The following is a 17,381-nucleotide window of genomic DNA, read 5'->3' as shown; positions in this document are numbered from 1 at the left end:
CTCCGGCTCTCCCCGGGCTCGGCGGGCGCGCCGGAAGCGGCGGCGAGGGAAGGGCGGCCCGTCCGCTGCCTCCGCCCGCGGGGCCCGCCGGACATGGAGCCGGGACGGGCCGCCTGGATGCTCCTGCTGCCGCTGCTCCTGCTGCTGCTGCCGGCCCTGCCCGCGGCCGCGCCGGGGGACTTCGACCCCTACCGCGTGCTGGGGGTCGGCCGCGGCTCCAGCCAGGCCGACATCAAGAAGGCCTACAAGCGGCTCGCCCGGGAATGGTACGTGCTGCCCTTCCCGCCCCTCGCCCCGGCCCTGCAGCCCGGGCACGGCCCGGCGGGGATGCTGAGCGGCCTCGCCCGGTTGTGCAGCGCGGGTGAGGCGCGGCGGGAGGTCGGGAAGCGGCGCCGGGGCTCCCTCGCCATCCTGAAGCCGGGCGGGTGCCCCCGCGCCAGCGATCCGTGCTGTAAAACCCTCTCGAGGCTGGCTCCTGGGGGGGAAAGTTCTTCCAGAATCGGGCTACAGGGGGGAAAGTTCTTCCGGAGTTTGGCTATGGAGGGAAAAGTTATCCCAGAATCAGGCTACAGGGGGGAAAGTTCTTCCAGAGTCTGGCTGTGGGGTGAAAAGTTCTCCTGGAGTCTGACTACACAGGGGAAAGTTCTTCCAGGGTCTGGCTGTGGGGGGAAAATTCTCCCAGAGTCTGGCAACAGGGGGTAAAAGTAATCCTGGAGTCTGACTACAGGGGGGAAAGTTCTTCTAGGGTCTGGCTCTGGGGGGAAAATTCTCCCAGAGTCAGGCTTTGGGGGAAAATGTTTTCTTGGAGTCTGGCTATGGGGAAGAAAGTTCTTCTAGAGTCTGGTTACAAGGGGAAAAAGTTCTCCCAGAGTCCGGCTATGGGGATAAAAAGTTGTCCCTTACTCAACAGGGAACTTTTAATACACCGGGGTCTAAGTCTCAGCTCGATATGTCACTGTCCAAGGGCAACCCAATCCCTGTGCTGTGGGAGGGAAAGGCATCAGGTGCCCAAATGTCACACCCCTTGTGTGTGATGAGGGGCAGGCTTGAGGCATCGCCTGGGGAAAGAACCTCACCCAGAGCTGTTGTCTTGCATGACACATCCCCGAGGGCTGTGGCAGGAGGTGATTTAAGGAAGAACCCAGTAGATATGTGGGGCAGCAGCCAAGGGAGCCATTGCTAGGAAAGAGGCATGCTCCCTTGGCTTGGGCTTGGGCTTGGGCTGTTGGTGATGGATCAGACAGAGGCACAGGTCCACAGGCACACCACACACATCCCAGTGCTGCGTTTTGGGATGGGGTTTGGGTAGGGACAGCACATGCTGGGTATAAATCTGATCTCAGCCTCGGGGATACCACTGCATGTCATAACTGTCCATGTTCTGCTTGCCTCCAAACAGAGGCCGACAGCTCCCTGTGCCCTCCAGGGAACCACTGACCCCTTTTCCTCTGGTTCTGCCTTGTAGGCACCCTGACAAAAACAAGGACCCAGGAGCAGAAGACAGATTCATCCAGATTAGCAAGGCCTACGAGGTAACACGTGCTGCTTATAAACTCCTACTGTTGTTAACATTAAGAGAACTTATTTTTCCTGTGCTTTTCCTGTGTGTTTCTACACGGGAAAGGTGATTGACCCTGTAGAGGTGAACATTACCCACCCAAAAAGTTTGCTCAGCTTTGTTGACACAGCCACTGGAGTCACCAGCGTGGCCTCTGCTGCAAATATTTTGCTACAGGCCTGCCCTGTCCTGGCTAAAAAGCCTCAAAGGAGGGAGGAGAGAGTATTCACTGAGCCCTGCCTGGCTGGGCAGCGTCTTGTCCGTGTCACATGCACATAAAAGCATTTTGGGGTGATGTAAGCAGCATTAATCATCACGTGGCTTTGGTCACCTCAAATTATTGTCAGTAGTAGTTATTTGCACATGGCTGTGGAAATTGGCCGCCCCAGTTTGTGGCAGCTGAGCCCAAGGAAATAAAAGTAAATCCTTCTTTCCCTGCCAAAAAAAAATGCAGTTTCTCTATGGGACTCCTGGCTTCTTGGTGAAATTTTTGTCACTTTCTGATGTGCCAAGAAAACCATCCGGGTTCAAAGAGACACCAGCAAAAGCTACTCCAGAAAAGAGGGAATCCCAACGTGGGATGTTTTGTCCCAAGGAGCTGTTGGTGTCAGAAGTGGATATAACAGTCTGGATTTAGGAGCTCCTTTTCTTTGGACTTTGGCCTTTTTTTACCCCTGTTTACTACAGTGAGCCTGGAGGGATGTGATAGTTCCCTTTTCCAGACTATTCATCCCACACGTTCCTTAGGCAGCCGCAGTCATTTACTAAGGGATTACGCTCAGGGCAGTTCCCCCTCATGGTTTTTCCATCGTCCACTTCCCAGATTCTCTCCAACGAGGAAAAGAGGGCAAACTTCGATCGCTATGGAGATGCTGGGGAAAGCCAGGGCTTCTCTCAGCACCAGCATCGCCAGTTCCATCGTTTCCACGACGGCTTCTATTTCGACGAGTCCTTCTTCCACTTCCCGTTCAATTCCGAGCGACGCGACACCTCCGACGAGAAGTATTTGCTCCACTTTTCCCACTACATCAACGAGATCGTGCCGGACAGTTTCAAGAAACCTTACCTCATCAAAATCACCTCGGACTGGTGCTTCAGCTGCATCCACATCGAGCCCGTGTGGAAGGAAGTCGCTCAGGAATTGGAGGCGCTGGGTAAGGATGAGGCTGTGCGTGCATCCAGCGTTGGCCTTCAGCTTTTGCAGGACTCTGTTTAACCTTTAGATTTCCTCAGAGATTTATCCCAATGCTTTCCCAAACATTGCTAACTCCGGGGTGCTGGGCAAGGGAGCAGGTGGTCAGTTTTCCACTGGTTTGCTGGGGATCTTTCACCTGAAGCCGCTGCTCTCCCTTTTCCAGGAGCGGGAATCGGCGTCGTGCACGCGGGGTACGAGCGGCGCCTCGCCCACCACCTGGGTGCCCACAGCACTCCCACCCTGCTGGGGCTCATCAACGGGAAAATAACCTTCTTCCACAACGCCGTCGTTCGGGAAAACCTGCGGCAGTTCGTGGAGAACCTTCTGCCGGGGAATCTTGTCGAAAAGGTACATTCCAGCAGGAGTGTCACACGCTGCTTCTCCTGCCTGCCTGGAGATTTCTCTCTCCTTGGCTGTTTTGGTGGCTAATCTGTTTAATTTGGGCCCTGAGCTGATCTGCATCGCAAAGCTCCAAACCCTGGAGCTGTGGAAAGCTTTCACACCACTCCATAACACTTCTCCTTGCAAAAGGGCTGATCCTGCCACTACATGGTCATACCAGGGGCTTGAGTGCCTACTTCCCCCCCCAGCTGTGACACCCCACAAGGGATAACCCTACCAAGGTTATCCCTAGGTTAGGAACCTGCTGGATTTCACTTCCCTTCTCCTTTCTCAGCATTACATCCAACAAATTAAAGACCACTCACTAACTCCCAGGTGGTGTCTCCTAAAACGCACCGACCTGTTTTGTCCGGTTTTGATTTGGACCTTTGAAAGTGGACCTGGCAGCTTGAGCCCTTCCAAGTTATAAGTAAAATAACTTTTATCCTAACTGATAAAATATTCCTGCATTTCAGCCTTGCCTAGTGATTTTTGGTGGAGTCCTAAAGCACCCACCACTCCTTTCAGGGCGATGTGGCCAGGTCAGCCCCCACAGTGCACTCACCTGCCTGTCCCCTTCTTCAAGCCTTGTTCACCTCACCTTGTTTTCATTTGGGATCTTCAGCAAGGGCTGCCTTTCCCAACAAATTTGACTTGTTGTCCTCTGGGTGTTGGAGTTCTCACCCTCAAAGTGGGATCTGTTTCCCCTTCCACAGCTAACGGAGCCATTTATCTCCTTCCTCTGGGTCAGAGAGGTACCAGAGCAGATTTGATGAAGCTCAGGTTTGGTAGGTGCCTGTTAACCCTTGGCTTCCCATTATATATAGGTATAGATATATAAAGAATATGACAAGAATGACAAGAATTACAGTGCAATCAGCATTGACTTGGAATGGCATTGACAGAGGCTGCAATAACTGAGAGAGTTGAGTGGGTCAAGAGTGATGGTTTTAATTCATTCATTAATCAGGAATACCTCTTGGAAAGAACAATCCACAGTCAGCTTTCTGCAACACCTGGACACCTTTTCAGGCTCAGTTCTCATTGAGACAGCTCATGGTGGAGCGTTGCCTGACTGCTCAGAGGTTAAACTGATGTTCCTGTTCTGTTTAAAGATTACAGATAAAAACTACATCCGCTTTCTCTCTGACTGGAGGAAGGACAACAAGCCCCACGTCCTGCTGTTTGACCATATGCCAGTTGTGCCATTACTGTACAAGGTAATGTGATTTCTGTCGCTGCCAAGTTGACTTGTTTATAAATCCAGATGTTCCAAAAGAAAATGAACCACTGCTGTGAGCAGAGGTCAACCAATGCCTCCAAACACCATTGGCTGGTTCTGGGAGAGCAGGGTGATTTGTGTTCGTTGGAAACAGCGTGGCCAGGTGATCAGCTTTGTTAGGAGTCTGATTCCCTGTACTGACCTGGATGTACCTTACATGGATGTGAAGGTGTGGGTGGGTTTTGGAGGTAGCAGCAACACAAGTGCTTACTAACCTTTGTTAGGAATGAGAGATGTTTGTGGCATGTCTAATTTGTGCTATTGCAAAGCCCTTTTCCTGAGAAACCCCATGTCAGACTGTAAATAAAACTGTGGATCCATGGAGGCTCCCAGCACATTGACTGAGGGAACTCAAAGCGTGGTTCAGCAAGGGAGAGGAAGGGTTTGTACCTCTTGCAGTACAAGCCCAATGACATTCAAACAGCAGGATGTATTCTCAGAGCAAAGTCATCACAGGCACTCAGGGGAGAAAATGTTCACTGTCCACCACAAACACACACTGTGGATTTCTCCCCATCCAGCTGACTGCCTTTGCCTACCGAGACTACCTGTCCTTTGGGTATGTGTACGTGGGACTCCGAGGCACCGAGGAGTTGTCCAGCCAGTACAACATCAACGTCTACAGTCCCACCATGATGGTCTTCAAGGAGCACATCGACCGGCCCGCTGACGTTGTGCAGGTACCGCTCAGAGCCCTCTCCAAGAGCTCATGGGAAACGGGCGTGGAGGTTTCCTGACTGAGCTGGAGATGAGAGGTTTGTCGCTGGTGTGGTTTGGAGTAAAGAGTGTTCATTCTCAGCATAAACTCTGGCTTCAGTAGACAAAGAGGGCAAATGTTTGGAGGGAGGAAGCTTGGCAGGCTCTAGTTTTGGTGTCTGAGCTGTTGAGGAAGGTGGACACAGGTGGCTTCCCAGTCTTGAGGCCTCACAACACCTTGGGTGATTGCAGCGAGGACTGCGATGGCCAGCAGCCTTCCCCAGCTCCAGACAGGAACACCCAACAGCTTTATTCTCCTCACCTGCTCAGTTCTGACCTCTGCTTCCTTTGTCCTTGCCAGGCACGAGAGATGAAGAAGCAGCTCATTGATGACTTCCTTTCTCAGAATAAGTTCCTCATGGTGGCCAGACTCACCAACCAGAGGCTGTTCCAGGAGCTGTGTCCTGTCAAGAAGTCTCACCGTCAGCGGAAGTAAGTGGCACGTCCTCCTGATTTGAGGCTCTGGAGCTGCTCCTAAAGCCACCTTTGGTTTGATTCTAAGGGAAAAGGGCAATGACAGCACTAGATCATGCTCAGTATCCACAGTGTCAGAGAGGTTTCTGCCTCACTGGGATGATTTTGACTGGCAGAAAGGGGGTGATCATTTCCTCTTGTGTCCAGAATGGCTCTTAATACCCCATTTCGTTGTATCACCCAGGCACTGCGTGGTCTTGCTTACCGGAGAAGGAGAGAAGTTTGCTGAGGCTTATGAGGCCTTTTTGACTTTTGCTGTGGCCAACACAAAAGACACCCTGAAGTTTGTGTACATCTATAAAGAACGGCAGCCAGAATTTGCAGATGCCTTACTGATGGATGATGAGAAGTATCGGGGAAGATCAGCTGTGAGGGTTTCCTTTTGTTTTTAACCCCTTCTTTTAGCCTGTCATTTAATTTACATCACTCTGTACCTTGATCTGACACCTAATTCTGGGCAGTGGTTTGAAACAGAACATCTGTATAGAAAAAAGCCCCTTCCTCTCTAACATCTGCCACGTTCTTGGCTCATCCAGGTGGTCATTCTGGAGAGACGCAATAATGCAGGGAAGATTGCCTACAAAGCCTTGGAGGAGGCCTGGCAAGGCAGCAAGGAGGACAACTTCATCCTCCTGGATCTCCTGGACCAGCTGAGGACGGACCCTGGCCTTCTGTCATCAGAGACTGTCGTGGCAGACCTGAATGATGAGCTTGCTCCTGTAAGTCCATGGCCTTTCCAGCTGTCTGATATCTGTGTTATGGATGTGGACAGTCCCATTATGACTGTTCACAGGTGCTATTTATATTCTAAAATTCCAAGGCAAGACTCTTATAAGATTTCTTGCTCATGGAGGGAAGCTCACTGCATGCTCTGAAGCTGATTTGGCCCAGGGTTGGGCTCATTTTTACAGGATGGCTGTGCATAGTGGGTTTGTAATTTGTTCTTTGCTTTTCATTCTTTTCAAACAGATGTTCCTTATCCGATGGCTCTACTCCTCGCTGGACTACATCTCAGACTGCTGGGACAGTTTGTTTCACAGTAACTGGTACAGTCTGGGCATCCATTGTGGGTTTTCACTGCTTCCCTGTCACCTTATTTTAAAATAAGGTGACATTTTTAGCCTCCTCTTTTGGGTGGGAGCAGGACAGCACTCAAAAACTTGATGGTCTTTAAGACCCTGAGAAACAAGCTGAGTTTCTGGGGAAAGCACGTGTTGTTATTTGAGGTAGACAGGGACTGGAATTCGGGCAGAAAATGTGAACTTACAGGCCAGACTGCTCTTTGCACATCTTCCCCTCAGGCGAGAAATGATGCCGCTGCTGTCCTTGCTCTTCTCCGCGCTCTTCATTCTCTTTGGCACCGTTATTGTTCAGGCTTTCAGGTGAGTGCACACCAAAATGCCCTCAGGGGTAGCTCCTCACTCCAACCCAGGGCCTTAAACACACACAAAATCACCTTCCTCCACAGTGATTCGAGCGACACAAGGGACTCTCCGCCCTCGGAGAAAGAAGAAGCCGCCACAAAGACGGAGAAGAACGACGTGAGCTTCAGCAAAGAGAGTAACAGGTTCCCTCTAATTTCTCCAGAAGTCTTTTCTGTGGAAGCATTGCTCAGGGGGTGTCTGTGCAGGGAGAGTTAGTGGAGAGCAGAGAAGTGGCAGAGTTGCACAGACATAATGCAGTTGTTGTGCAGAGCAGCACCGGCACAGCCGGGTGGGGAGGAGCGGTGTGAGCCAGGACCCCGCCAGCGAGGACAAGGTGACATTAATTTGCTTATTAAACAATTCCCACCAAGTTTGCACCAGACAGCGTGCTTGGGGAAAAGGTAAAGGTCTGACCCACTTGTTGAGGACGATCCAAACTGGGCTGTTTTACCAATTAAACTGGCTTTGGGCACAGGGATGGCTCGGGAACAGGCTGAGGAACATGGTCACAGTTTCTCCGTCCTCAGTCGCTCCTGGTCCCTTGCCCCCCTTTCACTCAGTCACTGCTTTGCTGCAGCAGGATTCCCAAAAAGGGCTTTGTTGAGGTGACTGAGCTAACGGACATCAACTACACCAGTAACTTGGTGCGCCTGAGGCCGGGCCACATGAACGTCGTCTTGATCCTGTCCAACTCGACCAAAACCCCCCTGCTCCAGAAGTTCGCCCTGGAAGTCTACACATTTACAGGGTAGGCTGGGGCCTCTCCTGGGTTTCTGTTATTGTGTTAACAACTTGTGTGAGGCAGCTCTGGCGACACAGGAGGAGCAGGGTCGGCTCCATTGCCAAGAGGAAACATTTCTGGCGAGCAGCCTCTGTGCTCATCTGTGGCAATGAGCTGCCAAAAAACGAGTGGCCTTTCCTGGCCAGACTCAGTGATGGTGGCCACGGGTCTGGTGCTGCTGCCACTTTGGCTGTACCCATGTTTCATCAGATAGAGAGCACGACAGTGCTGCACACTGGGCAAGCATCACCTGTGCTGGAAAAGGAGCTGCAGCAACACTGCCCTGCCCTGCCCTTGCTGACAAATCCTTACCTGTTCATAGGAATCCAGCCTTGCTCAGGACACATGCTAATCCCACTGTCTTCTCTGCTCTTTTCCCAGGAGCAGCTCTCTTCATTTCTCCTTCCTCAGCCTGGACAAGCACCGGGAGTGGCTGGAGTACCTGCTGGAGTTTGCGCAGGATGCAGCCCCCATCCCAAACCAGTACGACAAGCACTTCCTGGAGCGCGACTACACGGGCTACGTCCTGGCTCTGAACGGCCACAAGAAATATTTCTGCCTCTTTAAGCCTCACAGATCAGGGGATGAGGGGGGAACCCTGGGATCCTGCGAGGATTACGATGCCTCACTACACGCGGAAGCCAGAGGGAAACCCTCCTGCAGCCCGGGATCTAGATCCATTAAAAACAAATTACACAAATTGTCCTTTTGGATGGAACGCCTCCTAGAGGGTTCCTTACAGAGGTTCTATATCCCCTCGTGGCCTGCGTTAGACTGAGGGATTTTACAGAGATTCTAAGGGACAAACTTTTTATGAAGATGACAAAGGACAGTTCTTTCCAGGAATACACAAACAAGCGTGATGAATGGACCTTAGGTTTTAGGTGAACCCTCCTGGGGCCGGAGACTAAAACATATCTCCCCCCGTCCGGAGCCCGGGAGCGCAGCCAAGCACACCCACCTGCCCTCCACTGACCCATCGTGCGCTCGGACGCCGTCCTACCGAAGAGCCAAGAAGTCTGTTTTTCCCTTCTTGTCCTGCCACACCTGCTTCCCAAGTCACCCCTGTTCCATCTCTCGTTTTACCTCAGTTGAAGAAAAACCCTGTGACTTCTCTCGGCCCGGACCAGCCGCGGCCAGTGGTGCAGGTCGGGTCGCGGTTCTCTCTCTCCCCATCCCCGTGTGCTTAGCCCATGGTGCAGTGCATGGTGTAACACTGGCAAGACCCTGCAGACCCTCCCAGGCCCTGCCCTTCCAAAAGGCCTCCTCCCGCCAGGCAGTTGTACTTCCTCGGCTTTCCCCGTGGTAAGTGATGTAGAGTCCAGTCAGGAGCATCTCCCCTGTAGCAAACCTGTAGCTGGGACTCACCTGTGGTGCGGGCTCGTGGGTGACCTGCATGTTTCATGCTCCTCGTGTCCTGGTTCCACGTGCAGCTTCACCGGCTGAACCGTGACTTGGAAGGAAAAGGGTTTTGCACGGCCGTAAATACTGTCAAAGTGTTGAGCCATTTAAATGTCATGTTGATTTTTCAGATGCCTTTTCTGCTTCTGTCGATTTTAGACGATGTATCCTAGAGCCATAACTTTACCTGCGTCCTCAGATTGTAGGCGTAAGCTGCTATGAGCCAGTAGATGTGTAAAAAAACCTCTACGTAGCTGCCAGGGAGTCACCTGGGCTCCTTGCAAACACCCTTCCAACTGTAGTACAAACCAACCTTCCTTTGTATCGAGGAACCTCATCCTTCAACGATTGTATTCTTGAGATGTTGCCCCAGAAGTGCTGTATCATCAGACCGTCGCGTGTGTGTGAAGCTCCTTTTGGTTTAGGTGTGGGGTTGAGATGTTGGGTTTCAGCTTCTCGCCCGTTTCCACCTCTTGCCCATTTCCTCCTTGCCCCAAACCTCTGTTTTTCCACACTCAGGCTGCTGCCTTGCCTTTGTGTTTGTTTGCTTGGATATTTATTTTCTTTTTTGTCTTTTGGAAGTTGTAAGTCTGTGTGAGGCTAGAACAGGGTTTGGATGGTGCTTTGCTGTAGCAGTGCCCCAACAGCCACTTCCAACACTGCTGGGAAAGGGTGGTCCTGGGTAAGGTGGAGGGAGGGCAAGCAGCAGCCTCATGGCTGCTTAACCTTCTAGCAATCAAGGGAGGCAGCAGGGCTTCTCTTTGTGGCCAGGACTGAAATCCCGTGAGGCTTGTGCTTCCTTTTGGCTGCTGTCACCCAGGTCTCCTTCCATGGATCCTGTCACCATCAGGCTCCAGCACTGCCAAAGTGCAGGGATGGGAGCAGGTGGCCTTTGCCACAGGGCTCTGAACCTGACACAGAGCCCTCAGAGCACATGGTGTTAATTCCAAACTCAGCCCTCGCCACCTTAGTGACCATCTTAGCAGAGCAGCCAGTCAGTAGGAATAAGTGCCGACCTCTGAGCCAGCTGCTGATCCCATAGAAGATGGGAATGCTCGTCATTGCACTGCCTACATGCCCTAGTTGCTCCCAAAGCCTTGCCTCACTGCATTCCTCCCATCCTGGGAGCAGACTGGCGTGCTCTGAACCCTGCAGGTACCTCAGACCCCTGTAAAATGTACTTCAGATAAAGGCTACCAACCAACCCTATGTGAGGTTAATTAATTCCAGCCCAGCAGACTCTGTGCCCTAGAAAGCAGAGGGAAGGAAGGAAAGAAGGCAGGGTCTTCTCCCTGCCCAGGAACTCTGAGGTGCACAAAAACTGCTGAAGGAGAGCAGAGGGGGAACAAAACACCAGCCTGGTGCTTCTAGACTGCATGTTCACTTGGCTGGAGTGATTGCTGTCTACTCCTGTGCTTTTCCCGTGCAGGATATGGCTGGAATAGGTTTTAGCCCACCAGAAGGCTCCACATAACTTCTTCAACATTTGCAAAAGCAAAAGAATACTCTCTGGGTCTCTGCTGTCTCTTCATCTGGTCAGAAAGCAGTAGAAAAGCCTCAATCCATGAAAAAAAAGTGCCTAGTTGTGCTACAGCAAGGGAATTCAGCCCTGCCCCGAGGAAGGAGAGAAGGCTTTACAGCCTTCAAATTCTGCCAGAGTCCTTTTTTATTTTCTTTTTAGCACAGGTAACCTCCCCTTTCAGCCAGAGTCGAGTTGAAGGAGCTCTTGCAGCAGTCCACCCTTGCCAGGTCTGGCTGGATGGGAGCACAGCCCCTGGTTTCTGTTTTATGGAAACCCTTTTTCCTGGGTTGAAGCAAATGCCAAGCTGCCCTAACCCCTGGTTTAGTAGGTTTTAGTGCCAGTGTGGCGCTCCAGGTGTTTGCTGTCTTGGAGAGCAGGGTCAGAGCTGCTTATCCCGGTGTGGCAGTTTGAGCCACATTAGAAATCCGGAATCCAATTTCCAGGCTCTGAGCTGTTTCATCAGCAGCCTGTCCACTTGGCTCTGCTTTAATGCTGAGCCTTAAAATCCACCCCCTACCAGCCTCAATGCAGTGGGGGGGAAAAAAGCCCCCTAGCCTTGGCCACAGGCAGCTCTGTCCAGTTATACACTGTCCCAAGTGTCCCGCAGCTGCAGGGGGAAGGGGGAAGAGGGCCTGGCCTCCTCCCTCTTACCTCAGGTGCTGTGAATCTCTTCCTTCACAGCACACACTCCAAATGCTGCCTCTTAACTCTGGCCTAGGCAGAGCTGGGGGGGCGCAGGGCTCCCCTCTCCCCCCAGAGAGGGGGAAGAAGGAGCCCTGCCACCCCCTGGCCTTCTCCACCTACACACAGCAGGCACCAACAGAACAACTGCCAGCAGCTTCCAGGTCTGTGATACATGATTTTTCAGCAGAAGCAAACAACATGGACAGTGATTGGCTCTCCAGGGAACACTGCCCTGGCACCTAGTCACCTCTGAGCCCCTGACTCTCAAGGGGGACCAATCTCAAACTATGACACCCGGGATCTGCCCCTGCTCTCCCAGCAGCCCTGAGCCCTCACCCCCCATCATTTTCTAACCCCTGTGATTCTGTTCCATGCGTGGTGGTTCATAATCCAAAGATTGAGGAAATTCGGTCCTAGTGCACTGTCCTAGTGAGACCTGAGCGATGGCACAGCACTCAGAGCTGAGGAGAAGGGACACAGGCCCTGGAGTGGAGGTTGTTCCCAAACTCCTCCCTGCCCCTGTCTCTGCCCTTCACCCACAGCAGCCAGGAGCCAGGACACGAGCGCAGCTTGACAAGTAGGACTGAAAACTAGGTACCTATTTTGCACTTTTGATACTGGGAGGGGGGGAATTAACTTATTTGGCAAACTTGTCTTTTTATTTTTGTTTGTTTGTTTGTTTTTGTTTTGTTGGGGTTTTTTTTGTTTTGTTTTGGTTTTGGTTTTGTATTTGTGAACAGGCACTTATGTCATTTTGTTTTAAGACAATTACAGGTTCGCAACCAAAATAAACTTATTTTAATGTGTGATGAAGTGGCTTTGTGTTTCCCTGTACAACCTAACCTCACCTCCACATCAGCTCAGAAATTCCAGGAGTGATTAAACCACTCCTGCCATAGGAAACTCCTGCTGATTCCACCAGCAGGAACTGCAGTCAAACATCCCCCTATGCTCAGCAGGATCCCCAGATGCCCTTTGCTGCCCTCCCTTCCTCTATAGTCATTGTCTTGCTGCCACATCCTAATGGAAGAAACCCTTTCCAGTAAATTTTGCCAGGAGCCCTGTAAGCTGAGTGAGTAATTCCAGAGGCCAAACACTATTAGCCTCATCTGTCCCTTTACCAGACCAATTTCAAAGCTCCAGACCCCAGTTAAATGGGGTGTTCAAACCCATCTGCTCCCTAGAGCTTCTCAGCTTAGAATTACCTTTACTAGTGGAAAATGGCATTTATTCTGTGCTGCAAAGCCCACGTTGGCTGCAGCTGGATGAGGGGAAAGGGACATGGAAAGCCTGGCTGGGGACACGGAGCAGCGTTGTCCTGGAGCAGGCAGGAACTACCCTCACAGTGTCTTCACTCCTGGGAGAACACACAGCATCTCAAACAGTAGGTTTGCACCCAGGAGGGCTGTGTTACCTAAAAAAAGACAAAACAAGGGGGAAAAATAATCCATGAATATCCAATGGCTTTCACTTGTGGCTGCCTCTGCCAGGCACGTTTTACTCTCGAGATCTTTAGACTCACCAGAGACGTCATACATTGGTGCGACTTCCACGAGGTCACACCCCACTATGTTCAGGCCTTTGCAGCCACGAATAATCTCCAAAGCCTAGGAAAAAAGTGGATTTGGGATCAAGAAACATCTGACCTGGTGGACCAGTCAGGGCTCTGCTTTCCCCATTTTCATATAAGGAAACCCAACCTCTACAGACCAAATCTCATTAGTTCCACGCTTCCCTTCCTCATCAACATAAGGAAATGCTCCCAGGCCTTCCTTAGCCTTCTCTTTGCTGTGCTGGTGGCATGACCTGGGAGCAAAAACATGCCTTTCCCAGTGGGAAATGCAGCTGCATTCCCTGGAGCCCCCTCACCTGTGCAGGTGTGAGCCCAGCTATCTCGGGGGTGCCGGTGCCCGGGGCATACGCGGGGTCTAATCCATCGATATCGAAGCTGATGTACACGGGCTTGTCCCCCATCTGGGCCCTCACCTCCCCCAGCAGCGGCTCCAGGGACTTCATCCAGCACTCCTCAGCTGGGACAACCCGGAAGCCCTGCAGGAACACAGACACACGGGCACCTGCTCAGGGAAAGGTGGGAAAAGAGGAGCATCCCCTGCACCGCTGGGCATTTCTGGTGGGATCAACCCTCAGCCCAGGGCCGAGCTGCAGAGGTGCTCCTGGAAGCACCTTCCACTCCCTCTCCACATTTTTTTGCTCTCTACCCAGCTGACAGCTGTCCTGTGGGACAAGCCATTGACGTGGGACAAGATGCAAAAAAAGCATGTATTTTATTTATGCATTTTAATATGTATTTTTATATATATGTACTTTTTAATATATATTTTCTATGTATTTATATCAAATATATTTATATATTTACATATTATATTTATATATTACACCTGTATATTATGAATATTTGTATATTTACATATTATTTATATATTTGTGTCTTCTGCATCTTATATAAATATTGTAAAATATATAAATTTTAAATTATACAAAAATTATAAATACAAATTTCTGGATATTATTATAAATATTTAGCATTTATAATCATAGCATAAATTATAAATATATCGCATATAAATATATATTTAATATACTTACTATATTTATATATTTACTATATATTTATATATTATATATGTATATATTTATATATTTTATATTTATATATAATATATTTATATATTATACATTATATATTTATATATTTTATATCTATATATTATATAGTTATATATTATATATTATATATTATATATTATATATTATATATTATATATTATATATTATATTTATATATTTATCATGCTATATATTATACAGCATTATAAATATACAGCATATAAAATATATAGATTATATAAAATTATGATTAATACATATTATGTTATATATATTTATTACATATTATTATAATGCACGTGGGGGTTTTTATCATTTATTATATCCCTGCTGAAGGCAAGGAACATTAAGGACCGGGGCAGGGCGAGCAGGCAGCGCCCGGCTGTGGATCCCCTCACCTGTTGCCGGCTGTACTCGTAGGGGTCGGGGTCGTAGGAGGAGCCTCGGATGCCGATCTGCACCACGCGCCTGCAGTCCAGCAGCCGCTCCTCCACACAGCGCCGGAACGGGGTCCCGTGGTAGATCCTCTCCCCCAGGGCCGTGTCCCCCGTGTCCGTGTGAGCATCCACGTGCACCAGGCCCACGGGACCGTGTCTGCTCCAGACAGGGTGGACACGTTAGTCCCCACCCTGTGCACAGCGGCCCTGCCCACCGCGTGGAGAGCAAACCGGGGGCATTCCCGAGGTGCTTCCCAGGTCCTTATTTTACACCTCCAGCTTAGAAACTTACTTTGCTGCCAGGGCCTGCAGGATTGGGTACGTTATGGTGTGCTCTCCACCTGCAGCAGAACAGGGAAGAGGGGGTAACACACTGCAAGAGCTGCTCAGCACTCATTACCTCTGTTCCCAGGTATTTTTTTTCCCCTCCTTGCATTTATCCTGCATTTATTTATACACTCCAGAGCTTCATTTTCGAAGGAAAACCTGAAGCTCCTGAGTGCAGGTTGTTTCCTATCTCCTCTTTCTTCCTGGGGAGGACCAGAGGTGCAGGACTGCCAGCAGGGACAGCCAGTGGAGCAGGACCCTTGATTGGGCTTATAAATAAACACATGATCCCTTTCTGAGGATGCTGTAACTGGTGATTTGCCCCTCATTACTCTACACATTCTCTTCCTTTAGCGATGCCAAGCTGTGACAGCTGCAAACTTGAACATGTGCCCAAATGAAGCCTCGTGCAAAGCCAGGCACACCCACAGGTGGATGGACACGAGGGATGTGTCCTGGTGTGGTTCTGCAGGACACCAAAAACACGTCAGTATTTACAGACTGACCCATCCTCATCATTTTTGACCTAAAAGGGGCATCAAAGAACAGTCAGTCCCGCATCACTCACCCTCTGCTGTGTTTGGATTGAATGATGGGAGGGAGGAGGAAGAGGAGGAGTTTGGCTGAGCAAACTTGGTCCTTACCCAAGGTGAGGGGCACACAGCCAGAGGCCACGATCTCCTGGTAGGACTCTCGGATGCGGCGGCAGCTGTCGGGCAGGTTGTAGAGGTTCACGCTCACGTCCCCGATGTCAGCGACCCGCAGGGAGTCGAAAGGCGCTGCCCCGGTGCTGCCGTTGTACCTCCTCAGCATGGCCGACTCCGCGCGGATCTGACGTGGGCCGAACCTGCGGAATAGCGCAGCTGGGAGAAGCCACCGGGCAGAGCTCCCAGCAGAGCTCCTCTCAGCAGAGGAGAGCTGTGCCAGAGCGAAGCACCAGCTCCCCACGGCTCACCCTTACCTGGCTCCCGGCCGGTTGGATGTACCTGTGTCCAGCGGGACGCCGACAAACGCCGCGTCCAGTCCCCGCGCCGACGCCTGCACGGGGAGTCTCATCATGGAGCAGACCCCCACGGGCCGGGCCACGAGCAGGGCACTGGGAGGCACGTTGAACTGTGAGCCCCAGCAGCAAGGGGCCCTGCTCCCCAGGATTGGGGGCTGGAGGAACCCCTTGGACACACTGGGTGAGGAGCTGGAGGCGGCCAGAGGAGCCAGGAGCCACGGGCCGCAGTGTGAGGTAGCCACTGCACTGGTCACTGCAGTCGTCAGCTTGCGAGTGCAGGGTCCAGCTTGCCATGGCAGCAGCTGGAAGCAGCCAGCCCAGAGCAGGTGCCTCATCCTGCTCCACAGACTCCCACTCTCTATCCCACAGGGAACACAGCGAGAGGTGCTTTGGAGCCGGTTCTGTCTCCACTCGAGTGTCAGGGGTGGGCAGAGAGCCAGCAGCCTCGGCCAAGCCTCCCTCCAGGGTTCAAAGTGCAGTCGGACATCTCACTGCCCAGGGAAGGGCAGAGATCCGGCCCAGCCACCCCCTTTCCCAATGGCACAGTCCTGGCAAACACCAGGAGCAAACAGGGCAGTGAGAGGCTTTGGCTTGAGCGCCTCCACCAAGAGCCTGTGCAGGGATTAGCGGGACAGGGCAGGAGGGGACGCACTGGGAATCGTCCCAGTTGGCTCCCCTCGGGCATTCACAGATAGCATGGCAGCATTTGTAGCATTAACAGCTTGCACTTTTAACCTGCACCTCACAAAAGCACCCAGAATGCTGAGGAGTCATGAAAATGGAAGGCAGGAGGGAAAGAAAACAAAGGGAAAGTCCAAGCTCAGCAGAACGATGGGCGGACAAAATGCAAGCACAGGGGAAGCATTAACAGGGATTCAAGGACCAGAGGGATAAGCTGTGGGACAAGCATTTTAGGCTGTTTTTGAGGACAGAGATGAAATGATTGCCAGGGCAAGCAAGTTTCCAGTGTCTGGAGTTGACCAGCACAGATTAAATCCTGGCTGGGTGAATACCAACACACTTGAAATCAGACAGCTCCAGCTCCTAATTCTGCTCCCTACTCATGTAGAGACTAGACCTGGGAGGGGGAAAGGCATGGGAGTGATGTTCACAGCAGAAAGAGGGCTCAGAGCAGAGATCCACCACACAGGGACAGTATTTACTCTCCAAAAGGTTCCAGAGGCAGTGACCAGGGAATGTGCCTCGCTGCCAGACCTGGGCACAGAGCTCACAGGAGAGCACAAACAAACCCAAGGCAGCAAAGACACACTGCAAGAATTCAGTATTGTAAGAAGAAGCAGCACCCACTTAGGTGTGGTCAGATCAATATTACAAAGGTCTTTTTTTGCAACTTTTTTCCCCAAAGAGCTGAGTTTCCTGTGATTCCCTCTTTGCTGAACTGAAATGCTGTGCAGGACCCTGGCAGAACGTTATCATGTGATGGTCAGGGATATCAGCCATTGCTGTCCTCCACCTGGAAACTGCAGGAGCAGCCAGAGATATACCATGCAGGAGAGCACAAAACAGG

At 51.2% G+C, this 17,381-nt stretch overlaps 2 protein-coding genes across 3 annotated transcripts; one reads left to right on the top strand and one right to left on the bottom strand.

Annotated features, from left to right (window-relative positions):
- Positions 1 to 39: 39 nt before the first annotated feature.
- DNAJC16 (DnaJ heat shock protein family (Hsp40) member C16) lies at positions 40 to 12,267 on the top strand. Of its 2 annotated transcripts, none has more exons than XM_051786489.1 (14): positions 40 to 266; positions 1,466 to 1,532; positions 2,382 to 2,712; positions 2,917 to 3,101; positions 4,250 to 4,354; positions 4,938 to 5,096; positions 5,474 to 5,604; positions 5,831 to 6,014; positions 6,183 to 6,365; positions 6,616 to 6,692; positions 6,948 to 7,028; positions 7,115 to 7,213; positions 7,648 to 7,818; positions 8,233 to 12,267. In XM_051786489.1, the coding sequence occupies exons 1-14, from the start codon at positions 94 to 96 to the stop codon at positions 8,627 to 8,629; spliced, it is 2,343 nt and encodes a 780-aa protein (XP_051642449.1). In that variant the 5' UTR covers positions 40 to 93; the 3' UTR covers positions 8,630 to 12,267. The 2 variants fall into 2 exon arrangements, with proteins under 2 accessions (XP_051642449.1, XP_051642450.1); XM_051786490.1 differs by having other exon boundaries at positions 41 to 266; positions 7,651 to 7,818.
- AGMAT (agmatinase) lies at positions 12,138 to 17,368 on the bottom strand. Its single transcript, XM_051786497.1, has 7 exons — positions 15,812 to 17,368; positions 15,495 to 15,697; positions 14,816 to 14,864; positions 14,485 to 14,680; positions 13,328 to 13,507; positions 12,981 to 13,065; positions 12,138 to 12,872 (listed from the first exon to the last, which is right to left on the bottom strand). Exons 1-7 carry the CDS (start codon positions 16,186 to 16,188, stop codon positions 12,799 to 12,801), a joined length of 1,164 nt encoding a protein of 387 aa, XP_051642457.1. The 5' UTR covers positions 16,189 to 17,368; the 3' UTR covers positions 12,138 to 12,798.
- Positions 17,369 to 17,381: the final 13 nt, after the last annotated feature.

The sequence above is a fragment of the Manacus candei genome, unplaced genomic scaffold (genome assembly GCF_025592945.1).
Source record: "Manacus candei isolate 608988 ecotype Guabito, Panama unplaced genomic scaffold, ASM2559294v1 h1tg000022l, whole genome shotgun sequence".
Lineage (NCBI taxonomy): Eukaryota > Metazoa > Chordata > Aves > Passeriformes > Pipridae > Manacus > Manacus candei.
The sequence above is the reverse complement of the archived record's forward strand: the minus strand, read 5'-3'. Positions and strand labels throughout refer to the sequence as shown.

Excerpts from the sequence above, each read along its gene's own strand:
- DNAJC16 (XM_051786489.1), top strand. The coding sequence starts at position 94 with ATGGAGCCGGGACGGGCCGCCTGGATGCTCCTGCTGCCGCTGCTCCTG. Across the intron at positions 3,102-4,249 it reads CGGGGAATCTTGTCGAAAAG|ATTACAGATAAAAACTACAT; the intron begins GTACATTCCAGC and ends TTCTGTTTAAAG. Across the intron at positions 6,693-6,947 it reads AGTTTGTTTCACAGTAACTG|GCGAGAAATGATGCCGCTGC; the intron begins GTACAGTCTGGG and ends TCTTCCCCTCAG.
- AGMAT (XM_051786497.1), bottom strand. The coding sequence starts at position 16,188 with ATGAGGCACCTGCTCTGGGCTGGCTGCTTCCAGCTGCTGCCATGGCAA. Across the intron at positions 14,681-14,815 it reads CTGCAGGCCCTGGCAGCAAA|ACACGGTCCCGTGGGCCTGG; the intron begins GTAAGTTTCTAA and ends TGTCTGGAGCAG. Across the intron at positions 12,873-12,980 it reads ACCAATGTATGACGTCTCTG|GTAACACAGCCCTCCTGGGT; the intron begins GTGAGTCTAAAG and ends GTCTTTTTTTAG.